This window comes from Octopus bimaculoides, chromosome 1 (assembly GCF_001194135.2).
Source record: "Octopus bimaculoides isolate UCB-OBI-ISO-001 chromosome 1, ASM119413v2, whole genome shotgun sequence".
NCBI lineage: Eukaryota > Metazoa > Mollusca > Cephalopoda > Octopoda > Octopodidae > Octopus > Octopus bimaculoides.
In genome coordinates, this window is record NC_068981.1 from 33,295,439 (window position 1) to 33,308,502 (window position 13,064).

Here is a 13,064-nt window from a genome sequence, read left to right on the forward strand (position 1 = left end):
ATATATATATATATATATATAACTTTATGCCTTTGAGTGTGCGTATCAGTCTATTTGCATGTGTGCGTGCATGTATATATATATATACATACAAGCATATGTATGTAGATATATATATATATCCATTACATATAATGTAATATATATACATTATGTAAATATTCATACACACATTTTCTATACACAAAATAATGTTGATGATAATGATATGTAAACATATATATATAGAGAGAGAGACAGACAGACAGACAGACAGATAGACAGACAGACAGATAGATAGACAGTCAAGAAGACAGACAGTGACACAGAGATAGATTGATTGACAGAGAATTTGATAACATCATACTTTTCATTCTAACATGTTGATAAATGCATGTCAACCTTTCATAAGCCAGTCAGATTGCACCAAGTCATGATAATAATAACGATAATAATAATAATAATAATAATAATAATAATAATAATAATAATAATAATAATAATAATAATAATGATAATAATGATGAAAATAATCATAGTAATAACAAACAATTTTAAGAAATTACAGAAATTAATATAACCATGTTTAGCTCTCTGGTTGCTGTTCTGCTTCTTCCACCACAGTCATTTCCAGATTGTCTGGGCTAGCTGACCGCTGATTTGGACATAATGCGGCCCTGAAACCCCCCATAGTATAAAACCTGTGCAAATATAGACAAATCAATAGATATTTGTAAGACACCACAAATCCAAAACTGAGCAGGCGCTGCTCTTAAAATAAAATATACAGTTTTGAAGACATCTCCTAGAGTCCAAAAACCAACCATTTTTTTACTGAAAAAGAATAGAGGAAAAAATATGTAAAAAAAAAATTGACAAGAAGAAAAACGTGGCAAAGTATATATGTGGGTTTTCTATTTATGTGTGTGTATGTGTGTGTGTGTGTGTGTGTGTGTGTGTGTGTGTGTGTGTGTGTGTTTGCATAACAAGTAATATCAAATTATCATCCATCAAAATATAATTCAGAGCCACAAATATATTTATATATGTGCATGCTTGTGTGTGTGTGTGCATGTGTGAATGTGTTTGTGTGTGTGTCTGTATGTAGCTGTGCATGTATAAATATGTATGCATATATATAAGTGCAAATACATGTACATATGTGTGCATATATATTTACATATGGTTACAATATATCTATGTGTATGTAAAATATAAACATAAACAATGTATCTACAAGAGAGAGAGAGAGAGAGAGAGTGGAGTATATAATAGATTCTACATACTTGCCTACAAGCATGTATTTTATGTGTGCTCATATGCAAAATAATAAACATTAAGACACTGAACACACACACACACATATACACACATATTCCTAATCCTAATTTATTTTTGATATAACACTGGAGTAATATCTGCTGTGATGGCAAGCAGGAAACAAATTTTCAATTATGCAACAGTTAACAACTTACAGCTGTTACCATCATATTATTGTACATGGTATCTGTGTCTCTTGAGAAATATTTAGATGCCAGTAAAGCATTACAATATCATGCATTTATTATCAGGAACAGCAGAAATTTAGAGAGTTAAGCGAGCAAAAGCATATTTAATTATTATGACAATGAAGAGCTGAAGGGTATTCAGATACGGTGGTAAAAGAGAAACAATATTAGCTGATGGTCAATACTGTTGTTATCAGTGTCCACGGGAGATAACTTTGTATATATGTTTCTCATTAGTTGAAGTTTTTTTAACTGATCCAGACGCTGTCACATCATTGTTTTAACATCCATTTTTCCATGTTTGAATGGATCGGATGATATTTGTTGAGCAGATGAGATTATAAACAAAGGATACTGCCTGCATGATGGTGAGACTGTTTTACAACATGGCATTGATTTGTAATAAAACCCAAAGATAGCCAAACTCATACACCACTTTGACAGTTTGGTTATTAGTTGTTATATCAATCTTGATCATATGCTGTCAAAATAATCAATGATTCAGTTTTGTCAAAATTTACAATATCATGCAATGTCAAGTTAAGGAGACAGTAACTCACACACATACACAAACACACACACATATGCATTCAAATATACACACACACACACACAGACAACAGGTTTTTGCTTTAGGCGTCTTACCATACACCCATGTCTGTGCCAACTGCTCAGATGTCTTTAAACAATTGAATCTCTATGTAAACATACTTATATGTAGGTTTGTTGGTATAATTTTAAAAAATACTAGAAAATGAAATTATTCTTAGTTGTCAGCAGCATGAAAATTAGACATTTAAGAGCATGGCTGCGTGGTTAAAATGCTTGCTTTGTGACCACATGGTTCAAGGTTCAATCTCACTGCACGAAACCTTAGGCAAGCATTTTCTACTATTGTCTTTTTAAAATGCTTCTTCACTGTTTCCTTAAGACTCAGCAAGAATATTTAAAAAATGTACTTTAGTGGAAAACACATTCAGTCTTTGTGAAGGTTAAATATTTAATATTTGATTCATTCTATGGCTCTGAATACAAATGAGAAACCAAACACTTTGATGCAAACAAGAAACTATTTGAGACTGTCAAAACTTTGAAGTAGATTTTGACATGATACAAATTTCTGAATCCTATCAATTTTTTTAAAAAATAGGTTCTCATATCCAGGTTCAGTCCCACTGCATGGCACCTTGGGCAAGTGTCTTCTACTATAGCCTCAGGCCGACCAAAGCCTTGTGAGTGCATTTGGTAGATGGAAACTGAAAGAAGCCCGTCGTATATATATATATATATATATGTATGTATATGTTTGTGTGTCTGTGTTTGTCCCCCCAACATCACTTGACAACCGATGCTGGTGTGTTTATGTCCCCGTCACTTAGAGGTTCGGCAAGAGAGACCAATAAAATAAGTACTAGGCTTACAAAGAATAGGTCCTGAGGTCAATTTGCTCGACTAAAGGCGGTGCTCCAGCATGGCTGCAGTCAAATGATTGAAACAAATAAAAGAAAAAATATATCAATATCAGAACGTATTGAAGGGAGACCTCATGAAACTGAAACTTACAGTGGAGATGACAAAGGACCGAGATATCTGGTGCTTTGCCATATTCAAAAAGACCCATCCTCCACATCAGAAGTGTTGATGTTGCTCCCCCTCTAAGATGCTTTTAATTTCATTTCATTTTTTTACCCTTATGCTTCTTTGCCAACACCCTACCACTTATATTATGACCCCTATACCTTGAGGGTATGCCCTGGCACTTGCCATCATCTATTTCTCTTTTCTTTTACTCAACCATCCCATTTATATTCTGATCCCCATTCCTTGTGAGTATGCCCCAACACTTCACCACCATCTCTCTCCTACTCTCTCTTGCACTCTTGCTATCTCTCTCTCTCTCTCTCTTTCTTTCTCCTCAGGCTGGATAGCCATGTATCTCCTTTACAGAAGCACACTTGTTTCTGTTCTCATTCTTGATCACTCACTCACTCACTCTCACTCTCTCTCTCTCTCTCTCTCTCTCTGGCCAGGTGACCGTGTACCTCCTCTACAGCAAGACACCTGTTTCTGTCTCTCCATCACACTTGAACCTTTCATCACCTGACACAAGATCGCCTCCTTCAATGCCTCTTCTCCTCTCAAAGGATCTTTGTCTTGCAAGTTACTTAATAACCCTACCAGTGTTGGTGCCATGCAAAAACCATCCTCTCCACACTGTAAAGTGGTTGGCATTTGGAAGGGTATCCAGGTGTACAAACCATGCCAAAACAGACACAGAAGTTTAGCGCAGGCTCCTGCTAGGCCAGCTCCTGTCAGACCGTCCAACCCATGCCAGCATGGAAGGCAGATGTTAAACGATGATGATGATGATGAAGTCTTCCACTTGGCTTTTTTTCTAAGGGCTTTTCAGCAACCAACTATTTTTGAAGACCATCTATCTTTATGACAAGTCTCAAAAACCTAACTTTTAGCAAGTTTAGTTCTCTTACAAAGTTCCACTTAACTCTAGTTTGGTCCAGTCAAGCTTAGTATTCTTTTATAATACCAAACATGGAAATTCTTCATCTTTTCTCTATCAGCTGTTTAAAAATCCAGTATTCAAGTCCATATGTTGATATTGGAAATAGCAAAACATGCAGCAATTTAAATTTTTTTATTTATTTTTGTGTGTATTGATGAATTTTTGCAAATGTGGTTTGAAGAGATAACAGCAGATTTTGATCTGGCAATTGCTCTTTTTATCTCTTTTGCTCTCATGGCATTGATTTGTAATAAAACCCAAAGATAGCCAAACTCATACACCACTTTGACAGTTTGGTTATTAGTTGTTATATCAATCCTGATCATATGTTGTCAAAATAATCAATGATTCAGTTTTGTCAAAATTAACGAAGAAATCACATTTCTCATTTTTTCCTTTTTATTTTTTTTATCAAAATCCTCAATTCTTTTAAGCTACCAGCAATAAGGACAGTATTAGTAACTGCTCTTTCACTGATTTTAACTGTACCATCAAACACTATGATATCTTGCCTTGCAGATGCTAAAGAGAATGGAGAAAGGATGCATCCTTGTCATACCCACCACTCAGATCACTCATTGAGATCCACCTTAGTTGACAGTTACTGTTTGCTGAGAATAGAACATTTTAAAGTCTTTATAAAATGTCGAGGAAATCCCATTTCTGTTATCACTGACCATAATTTTTCATAACTTTGCCAAAAGCATTTTATTTTATTTTTTTATGGTCAACGAAAAGAATAAATAATTCTTCAACTTGCTCTTTACTTTTTTTGGATAACCATCTTTAGGCTAAAGATGGCTGGTTGCTAAATGTGGATGGAACGTGTTGAAAAGGGAGTCCGAGGAAGTAGTGAAAACTGACCTCAGGATGTAGAACCTTACAGAGGAGATGACAAAGGGCTGCAATGATTGATGATTCACTGTGCTTGAGAAGACCTATTTGTCTCAGTAAAACTGAAGCCCTAAAACAGTGGTTCCCAAAGTGGGTGGTACTGCCCCCTGGGAGCGGTGGAAAGACTCAGGAGGATGTTGAAGAAAAGTAGGGTGATAATGGAGTGGCCGAAATGATGCAATAAATGTTGAAAAAAACCCAAAATAATGGATTAATTATGTTAACTTTTATTTGTGAAATATAGTTGTTTTGAATTTGCTGCAGAAAGTAGTCTATGCTTATAGTAGTAAGTTTGGAGTGGGGTGGGGTACTGTGGATGAGGTCTGGGTGCCAAGGGGGCGGCAGCCTGAAAAGATTTGCAAACCACTGCCCTAAAAGCATTATGTTTATGTCTGTGGCCCCACACCCAGACTGTCTTGTCAAATCTTCACCCATCTCTTCTTCCTAATCATGGCAGTATTCATTCAGCTGCTTTGATAATATGTAGAAGTGCAAATATTTCATCTCTTCTGAGTTGCCATTTATCCTCACCTTGGAACCATTTTCTTTTGTCACCTAACCCTCATTCTTAATATCACCACTTCCCACTTTATTTTCCATTAAACACTCCTTTCTCTTGAGTTACATCTTTCTACTGTTCAACAACCTCTCATATTTGCCAATGATGCCCCCCCCCACTCCTGCATCACTCATTATATTTACCCTTATATACTTCTGACCTCTATCTGTCACTGTGCATCCTTCTCCCCTCTCCCATACACTTCACATCATCTCCCTGTATACTGCTACTCTCCAGTCTTTTTGCACTGCCCCTTAACACCTTGTCTTCCCTGACCCACTCCCATTTGCTTCACCTCTACCCATGCTAATATTGAAGATGGATGATGATGTTGATGATGATGGTGGTGGTGGTGGTGGTGGTGATGAGCCATTTCCAGTTATAAAATTACAGTCATAGTTGACTGTAATTCTTTTAGTAATAATGACCTGAAGAAGGTTTTTACTGGCATGATTTATCAGCACAATTATTCTATTATTTCTATATTGAATTATCTTCTATTTTCTATCTTTTACTTGTTTCAGTTATTAGACTGTGGCCAAGCTGGAGCACCACCTTAAAGCATTTAGGTGAACAAATTGACCCCAGTACTTATTTTTTCAGACTCTTTTACTGGACCACTAATTTACAGGGAGATAACCATTCCAAAATTTGTTGTCAAGCAGGGAAAAGGGACAAACTCAAAGACACACACACACACACACATATATATATATATATATATATATATATATATATATATATATATATACATACAACAAGCTTCCACAAAATTCCTGTAAAACAAAATTACTCACAGAGCATTGGACTGGCAGCCTGGGGTTGTAGTAGAGGACATTTGCCCAAGGTGCTGTGCAATGGAACTGAACCCAAAACCCTGTGATTACAACACAAGCTTCTTAACCATACAGCCATGCTGGTACTCATTTATTATTTTTTTTTTCTTCTGTCAATGTGATGAAAATATAAATTTGTTTGCTATATTTTTTTACCACTGATACAAATACCTCTTCACCATCTTTCTAAATTTCTATTGCTACATCATTTTTTTTTTTCAAATTGTTTTTACATTTTTACATCAGAATTTTCTGGAGAGATTCTCGTTCTTCATTGTAATTTAAAATAGTGTAGCTAATCTTTTTGTTTAATTTTTTTAAGTGACTGCAACATGTCACAGTCTTCAAAACTTGTAGAATAACTTTATTTTGAAAAAAAAAAATATATATTTTGGAGGTCTTTACACATGCTAATCAACAATAAAACAACACTATTTAATTTGTCTTACCCAATATTTTTCTTAAATTAGTTCATTGCACAACTAGCATAAGAAATTATCAAAATGATATAAAATAAAAACATAAGTAACAGACAAACAAAACTACATTGTTTTCTACTTTTGTCTGTTGGTCACTTGACAGTCATTTGGTCATGTGATGCAATAGGTGTCTGCTGAAGGCTATGATAATAGCAGCATATCTCTGTCTCTTTCTCTCTCTCTCTCTTTTTTTCTCTCTCTCTCTCTCTCTCTTTCTTTCTCTCTCTCTCTCTCTCTCTCACTCTCTCCCCCTCACCCCAGTAGTATATGCTGCTCTCACCATCACTTTCTGCATACTCACTACTTCTTTCTTTCTCTCTTTCTCTCACTCTTTCTTTTTTTCACTCCTCCTCTCTCTTTCTTTCTCTAAGTGTCCCTTATAATTCTTCTTTCCACTCACCCATCTTTTTAGCGTTACTATCACATACACATAAACCCCAATGCACACAGTTGATTTTATGTAATATGACACTTACCTCATTCCAACAGTAGACTTATTCTGAAAATTTTTATAAAACTGGGGCACACCTAAACAAGCCTCAGCAAACACAGCCAAAAATCCAACTGTTTCAACATAGAATGTACTTTCAAGGAATAAGAAGTTCATCAAAGTGAGAAAGGCCACAAAGAAAATTAAAAACTGTAGATAACTAGCAAAGTCTGTCCACTTCCAGAAATAACGTGTATCAAAATCTAAAATGAAAACAGAAAATTGAAACAGAAAAATTTTGAAAAATAAAAAAGCATACATAAATAGGAACATTTCATAGTTGCATTAAGAAATACATTAAAAACAAACAGAATTCATTAAAAAATAATCAAATTATCTTATTTGTAGGCATAACTGTGTAGTTAAGAAGTCCTAACCATGGTTGTGCGGTTAAGAAACTCACTTTGCAATATGGCTTTGGGTTCAGTCCCACTGCACAGCACCTTGGGCAAGTATATTTTGCCATTCCATCCTATACCTTGTGAATGAATTTGACAGATGAAAATTCTGTAGAAGCCCATCGTGTGTGTGTGTGTGTCTGTTCCACCACCAATTAAACCAATTGATGTTAGTTTAATTACATTCTGGTAACTTGGCAGTTTGGCAAATTAGACCGATAGGATAAGTACCAGACTTTAAAAAATATGTACTGGAGTTGACTTGTTCAACTAAACCCTTTAAGACAGTGCCCCAGCATGGCCTCAGTGAATGACTGAAACAAGTGAAAGATAAAAGATAAATTAAATTTATTAAATTAAACAAATGTAAATTGCTAGTTTCTTACATTCTTTTATACTCGAGGCACAAGGCCCGAAATTTTGGGGGAGGAGGGAGGGCAGTTGATTAGATTAACCCCAGTATGCAACTGGTACTTAATTTATCGACCCTAAGAGGATGAAAGGCAAAGCCAACCTCGGTGGAATTTGAACTCAGAACGTAAAGACAGACGAAATACTGCTAAGCATTTTGTCCGGTGTGCTAACATTTCTGCCAGCTCACCACCTTTTTCTGCATTCTTTTATTGATGAATATAACTAATAATTATGCATATGAGCCTAAAACCAGAAATATTCTGTAGGGAAGAGTATAAGTGATGAAATCAAAGACAGTATTTAACAGTCTTTCATCTTTTATCTTGAACTTGTGTCAGCTATACTAGGGCTTGTCCTTGATGGGTTTAGTCAAACAAATCAACCCAAGTACTTATTTTTTAAGCCTTATTCTGCCAGTCTCTTTTGCCAAACTGCTAAGTAACAGGATGTCAACAAACCAGCACTGTTTGTGAAGCTGTATGGGGTGGGGGAGAATCACATACAAGCATATATGTGCACACACACACACACACACACACACACAAACACAAACACAAACAAACACACACATAAATACATACATATATATATATATATATATATATATATATATATATACATACATATACACACACACACACACACACACGCAATGAGCTTCCACACAGTTTCCATCTACCAAATTCACTCACAAGGCTTGGGTCAGCCCAGGGCTATAATAGAAGACTCTTGCCAAAGGTGCCGTGCAGTGGGATTGAACCCAAAATCATGTTGTTGCCAAAAGATTCCTAACCACACAGACATGCTTGTATCTAACTGGGTACTTTATTTCATTGACCATCAAAGGATCACTGGCAAAGCAAAAGCCTCACTACAATTGGAACTCAGATCATAAAAGGAAGTAAATATTATTAAAGAAAAATATAATTATGATTATATGATTTAAAATAAAATATAATTAACAAAAATATTTATTTCCATCAATTTTACTTTCATATAATGTTGAATCTTAAATAAGTAAAATGCAACATAACTTCTTTTTATTCCTCATCCCATTTTTTGTTGTTGTTTTAATGAATTTTCTTTCTTTCTTTTTTTTAAATAACACTTTTTGTTCATGGGAGGTTTTGCCTGTCAACCTTCTGCTACCACCCACATTTCATCCTCTAACACCCAAGAAGCATGAGTAATGGTGCCAAGTAAAAAGCACTGGTGATGGTGTCATGTAAAAAAAGCAGTGGTGATGGTGTTGCGTAAAAAGCACTGATGATGACGCCATGCAAAAAGCACAGGTGATGGTGCCACCTAGAAAGCACTGGTGCTGGTGTCACATAAAAGGCATTCAGTACATTCTGTAGAGTGATTGACATTAGGAAGGGCATTCAGCTATAGAAACCAAGCCAAAACAGACTATGGAACCTATTGCAGCTCCTTGTCTTGCCAGCTCCTATCAAACTGTCCAATCCATGCCAGCATGGAAAACAGTTGTTAAATGATAATGATAGTGATGATATGAAGCCATACTAAGATCACAGGTCATGAGTAGGTGACATCTAACTTTTTAGAGAAACAAACTGACTGGTCTAAAGGTCATTCCAATCTATTTCTCCAAAATTCCTGTGAAAGATTTAAATTTGATATTGGAAGGTGGGGGAGCTGTTTTATATGTTGTTTATCATGTTTGATGACTGGGATTGGCTTTTCTTGCTGTTGTTTTTGTTGCTGTTGGAGCAATCACTTTTACAGCTAGATGCTTCCACTAGTCTTCATCTCACAACGGTGAAACTAACTTTATGTCGAGTACAAGTATTAAGCATCTTACGAAAAGGCACAACAATAATTGTAGTAAGGTTTGAAGTCAGGATCATGTGGTCAGCAATCAAGTAAAGCCCAACAGCTATTGTGCCTCTCACAAAGGTAACAAATCATTGTGAATTACTCAAAGTTATTTGCTACTGGAAACAAGGAATGCAACACATGTAAGCTGTACTTTCCTTTGCTCCATGGCATCACTAAAAAGCAGTCCAGAGTTCATGATTTAACAGTTTCTGTCGACACGTTATCTTCCAAAGGAGTATCCAACTACAATACTCACTTTTTAATATCTAAGAAATAAATTTAGATAAGCAGGGTGAGAAAGTAGATGGGTGCCAGAAACAATAACCCTTTAGCATTTAAACCAGCCATATCTGGCTCAAATATTCTACCTGTTTTGTGTTCAAACTGGCTAGAACTGACCTTTTACACCTCCCCTACAATGTCATCCCCAAAACAGATGATTACATCACTGAAATCTCAAAGCTAAAACATAATGCACAATCAATTTAAAATGCTGTGAATAATTAAACATTAGATTTCATAAAATAATCTGAATTCTAAAGGGTTAAAACTAATGCATGTAGATTCCCCAATTCCTACAGCTTGAGCCAACAAATCTGAACATATTGCCACAGCAATGTTGAAAGTAGGAGACACAAACTGTTTGAATAAACAACTACTGTGAAGAGATATATAATTGTTATGGTTGAGATTGGCTGAAACAGGCAGGAGATAAGACAAATCTAATCAAAAGGAAATCAATGTGCTTAGATATGTGGTAAGATAGGTACAGATGAAGGTGAAGCAGTTCTATCACATTAAAAAAAAAAAAAGACTGATAACCATTACAATGAGTGAAGTTTTGATATTAATGGTGCTGAAGACAATGATGATGATAATGAGGAGTATGTTGAAGGGGATGGAGGAAAGACCTCAACAACAACAATGATGAAGAATTTATAGAATATGAAAGGGCTGAATTAAGTAAAAATGCTTTCAAGAACCTCTTTGGATGCTTTATATGAGATAAAACACGAGGGAGGTTTAACATTGGTATCATCAATATAACATAAGACAATTGCACTAGACATTTTCCATCATTTTCATAATCACTCAAAGGAGTGGGGCTGGTAACGACATCAACAATGATATCAGCAACAAAACATTTCAACAAAAATCAGTAACACTGAGACAAGTTATATTGGTTTTCATTTGTACAGGAATACCCAAGAAAAGGTTTTTATTTATATGTTTAATGACAAAGGGGAAAAATAAAGTATCCTAAGTTACTTATCGATGTTTTCTACAAACTTTATTGGTTTGCCAATACAACTCAATAAAAAAATGTTTTTTTATTAAACATCTTTTTATGTCTATTTTTGTTATATAATAACAGAAATTGAATAATTTTGCAAGTTTGGACATGTGTATGAATTCTAAGTGTAAGTTCTTTCTAAACAGGCATGATAATAAAGAACACTGTGAATAAGGTTATATTACATTATAGTATATTATATCATTATGTTATATATATATATATATATATATATATATATGATGATATATATATATATATTTATATGATGATATATATATATATATATGATGATAATATATACATGTATATAAATGTATGATCCATATATATATATATATATATATATATATATATATATATATATATATATATATATTAACATTAACTATTCATTGCAAACATTATACTCTCCTTCTAAATTGGCCATCATATTCTAAATTACTATTTTATTAATATTCTAAATATCAACTGTGAACACTCAAACCTCATGTCCTTTCCTTTACAGAAACAAATTTCTCCAGTCTATTTCCTTTATTCTTAATTGCTCTACACACCTAAAGAAAATAAGGAAGACTCTATGTGATCACTCAACTTGCTATAAATAGCAGCTAAATCTCTCTCTGATCACATTTCTGCCTACTTATTGACTAACCTTTTCTGTTACCTAAATATCTTTCTAAATTTTTCTTCATGTATACCTTATTGCTACAATCTTAGTCATAAGCCAAAGCTTTCTATACCCCAAAATAATCAAAGGCTGATATATCAATGTCCACTATCTATTTATTCCTCCTTATTCTTTTGTTCTGCTCACAAAAACTAATCAAGAGCAGAAAGTAAAGTCTTTGAAATTTTTAATGATCTGCATCAAACACATTACCCAAGCATAGCACCTACATTAATTAGAACTTCCACCAATATATGATACTGTGATGATATTTAACAACATCAAATACAAACCACCACCACCATCATCATCATTTTTACAAATGCTTCCATGCTGGCATGGGTTAGGCAGGTCTCCACAGACCAAGTCATCTTTCATTGGAGGTTACTGCTTCCAAAGTTTGGGTGCTCATAAACAGTACATGGCTTAGTTTCTATGGCTCGGTGCTCTTCTTAACAAAAACCACTTTACAGAAAGTACTAGATGCATTTTCTTATGGCACCAATGTTAGAGAGGTAAAATAGTCCTTAACAAGACAAGATTAGGGAGATCACATAATTCAACATTTTCTCTGGTCATACATGCAACTATTTTGGCTATGTTGTTCCCTCTACTGTTAAAACTACATACAAAAATCATATTATAAAGAGAACTAAATTAAAACCTTCAATCAAAATTTCACATTAATTTGAACAGTAAGGGGAACAATAATGAGAGAAAGAAAGGCCAGGAATGATTATTTGTAAGGAGGTGAGACAGCAATGACATAAAACAGATGAGAATAGGTGGGAGGGTAGAAAGAATGTATCGGAGGAAGAAAATAAGGATATGTCAGGGCTGTGTGGAAGAGTGATTGGCAATGGCAAATGCAGATTCTAATGATTTAAATCTTAATTTTAAAGGTTCTGCTCACTACGTACAGCTCATCATTACTTACAGACAGTTTTATTTTTTCTTAGAAAACATCAAATATTTTTCGATACCATGTCAAAAAGGTTTGGATTACAGTAATTTGAAGTGCAGTCTTAATTGTTGTTTCTCATTGATGGTTTTTCCCAAATATTTTACATATTTAACTAAACATAAACTAAAAGACTTTTAAATCATTCACAATCATATCTCAATATGATTCATAAAAGGCATTTCACCATATAAGAATTGCATTATCAACTAACATTCAATA

At 34.4% G+C, this 13,064-nt stretch overlaps 1 protein-coding gene across 12 annotated transcripts in view; it reads right to left on the minus strand.

The window, feature by feature from the left end:
* Window positions 1-13,064, minus strand: part of LOC106878029 (solute carrier family 66 member 2) — a 250,218-nt gene that overhangs the window by 114,570 nt on the left and 122,584 nt on the right. For 7 of the 12 annotated variants that reach the window (XM_014927111.2, XM_052965957.1, XM_014927115.2 and 4 more), the window contains 2 exons: window positions 7,253-7,469; window positions 33-813 (listed from right to left, as the gene is read on the minus strand). In XM_014927111.2, coding sequence (XP_014782597.1) covers window positions 624-813; window positions 7,253-7,469 — 407 coding nt within the window. In that variant the 3' untranslated portion in view covers window positions 33-623. Of the gene's footprint in view, window positions 1-32; window positions 814-7,252; window positions 7,470-13,064 lie in introns of those variants that run through there. The other 5 variants (XR_008263599.1, XR_008263600.1, XM_052965961.1 and 2 more) reach the window with 2 other exon arrangements.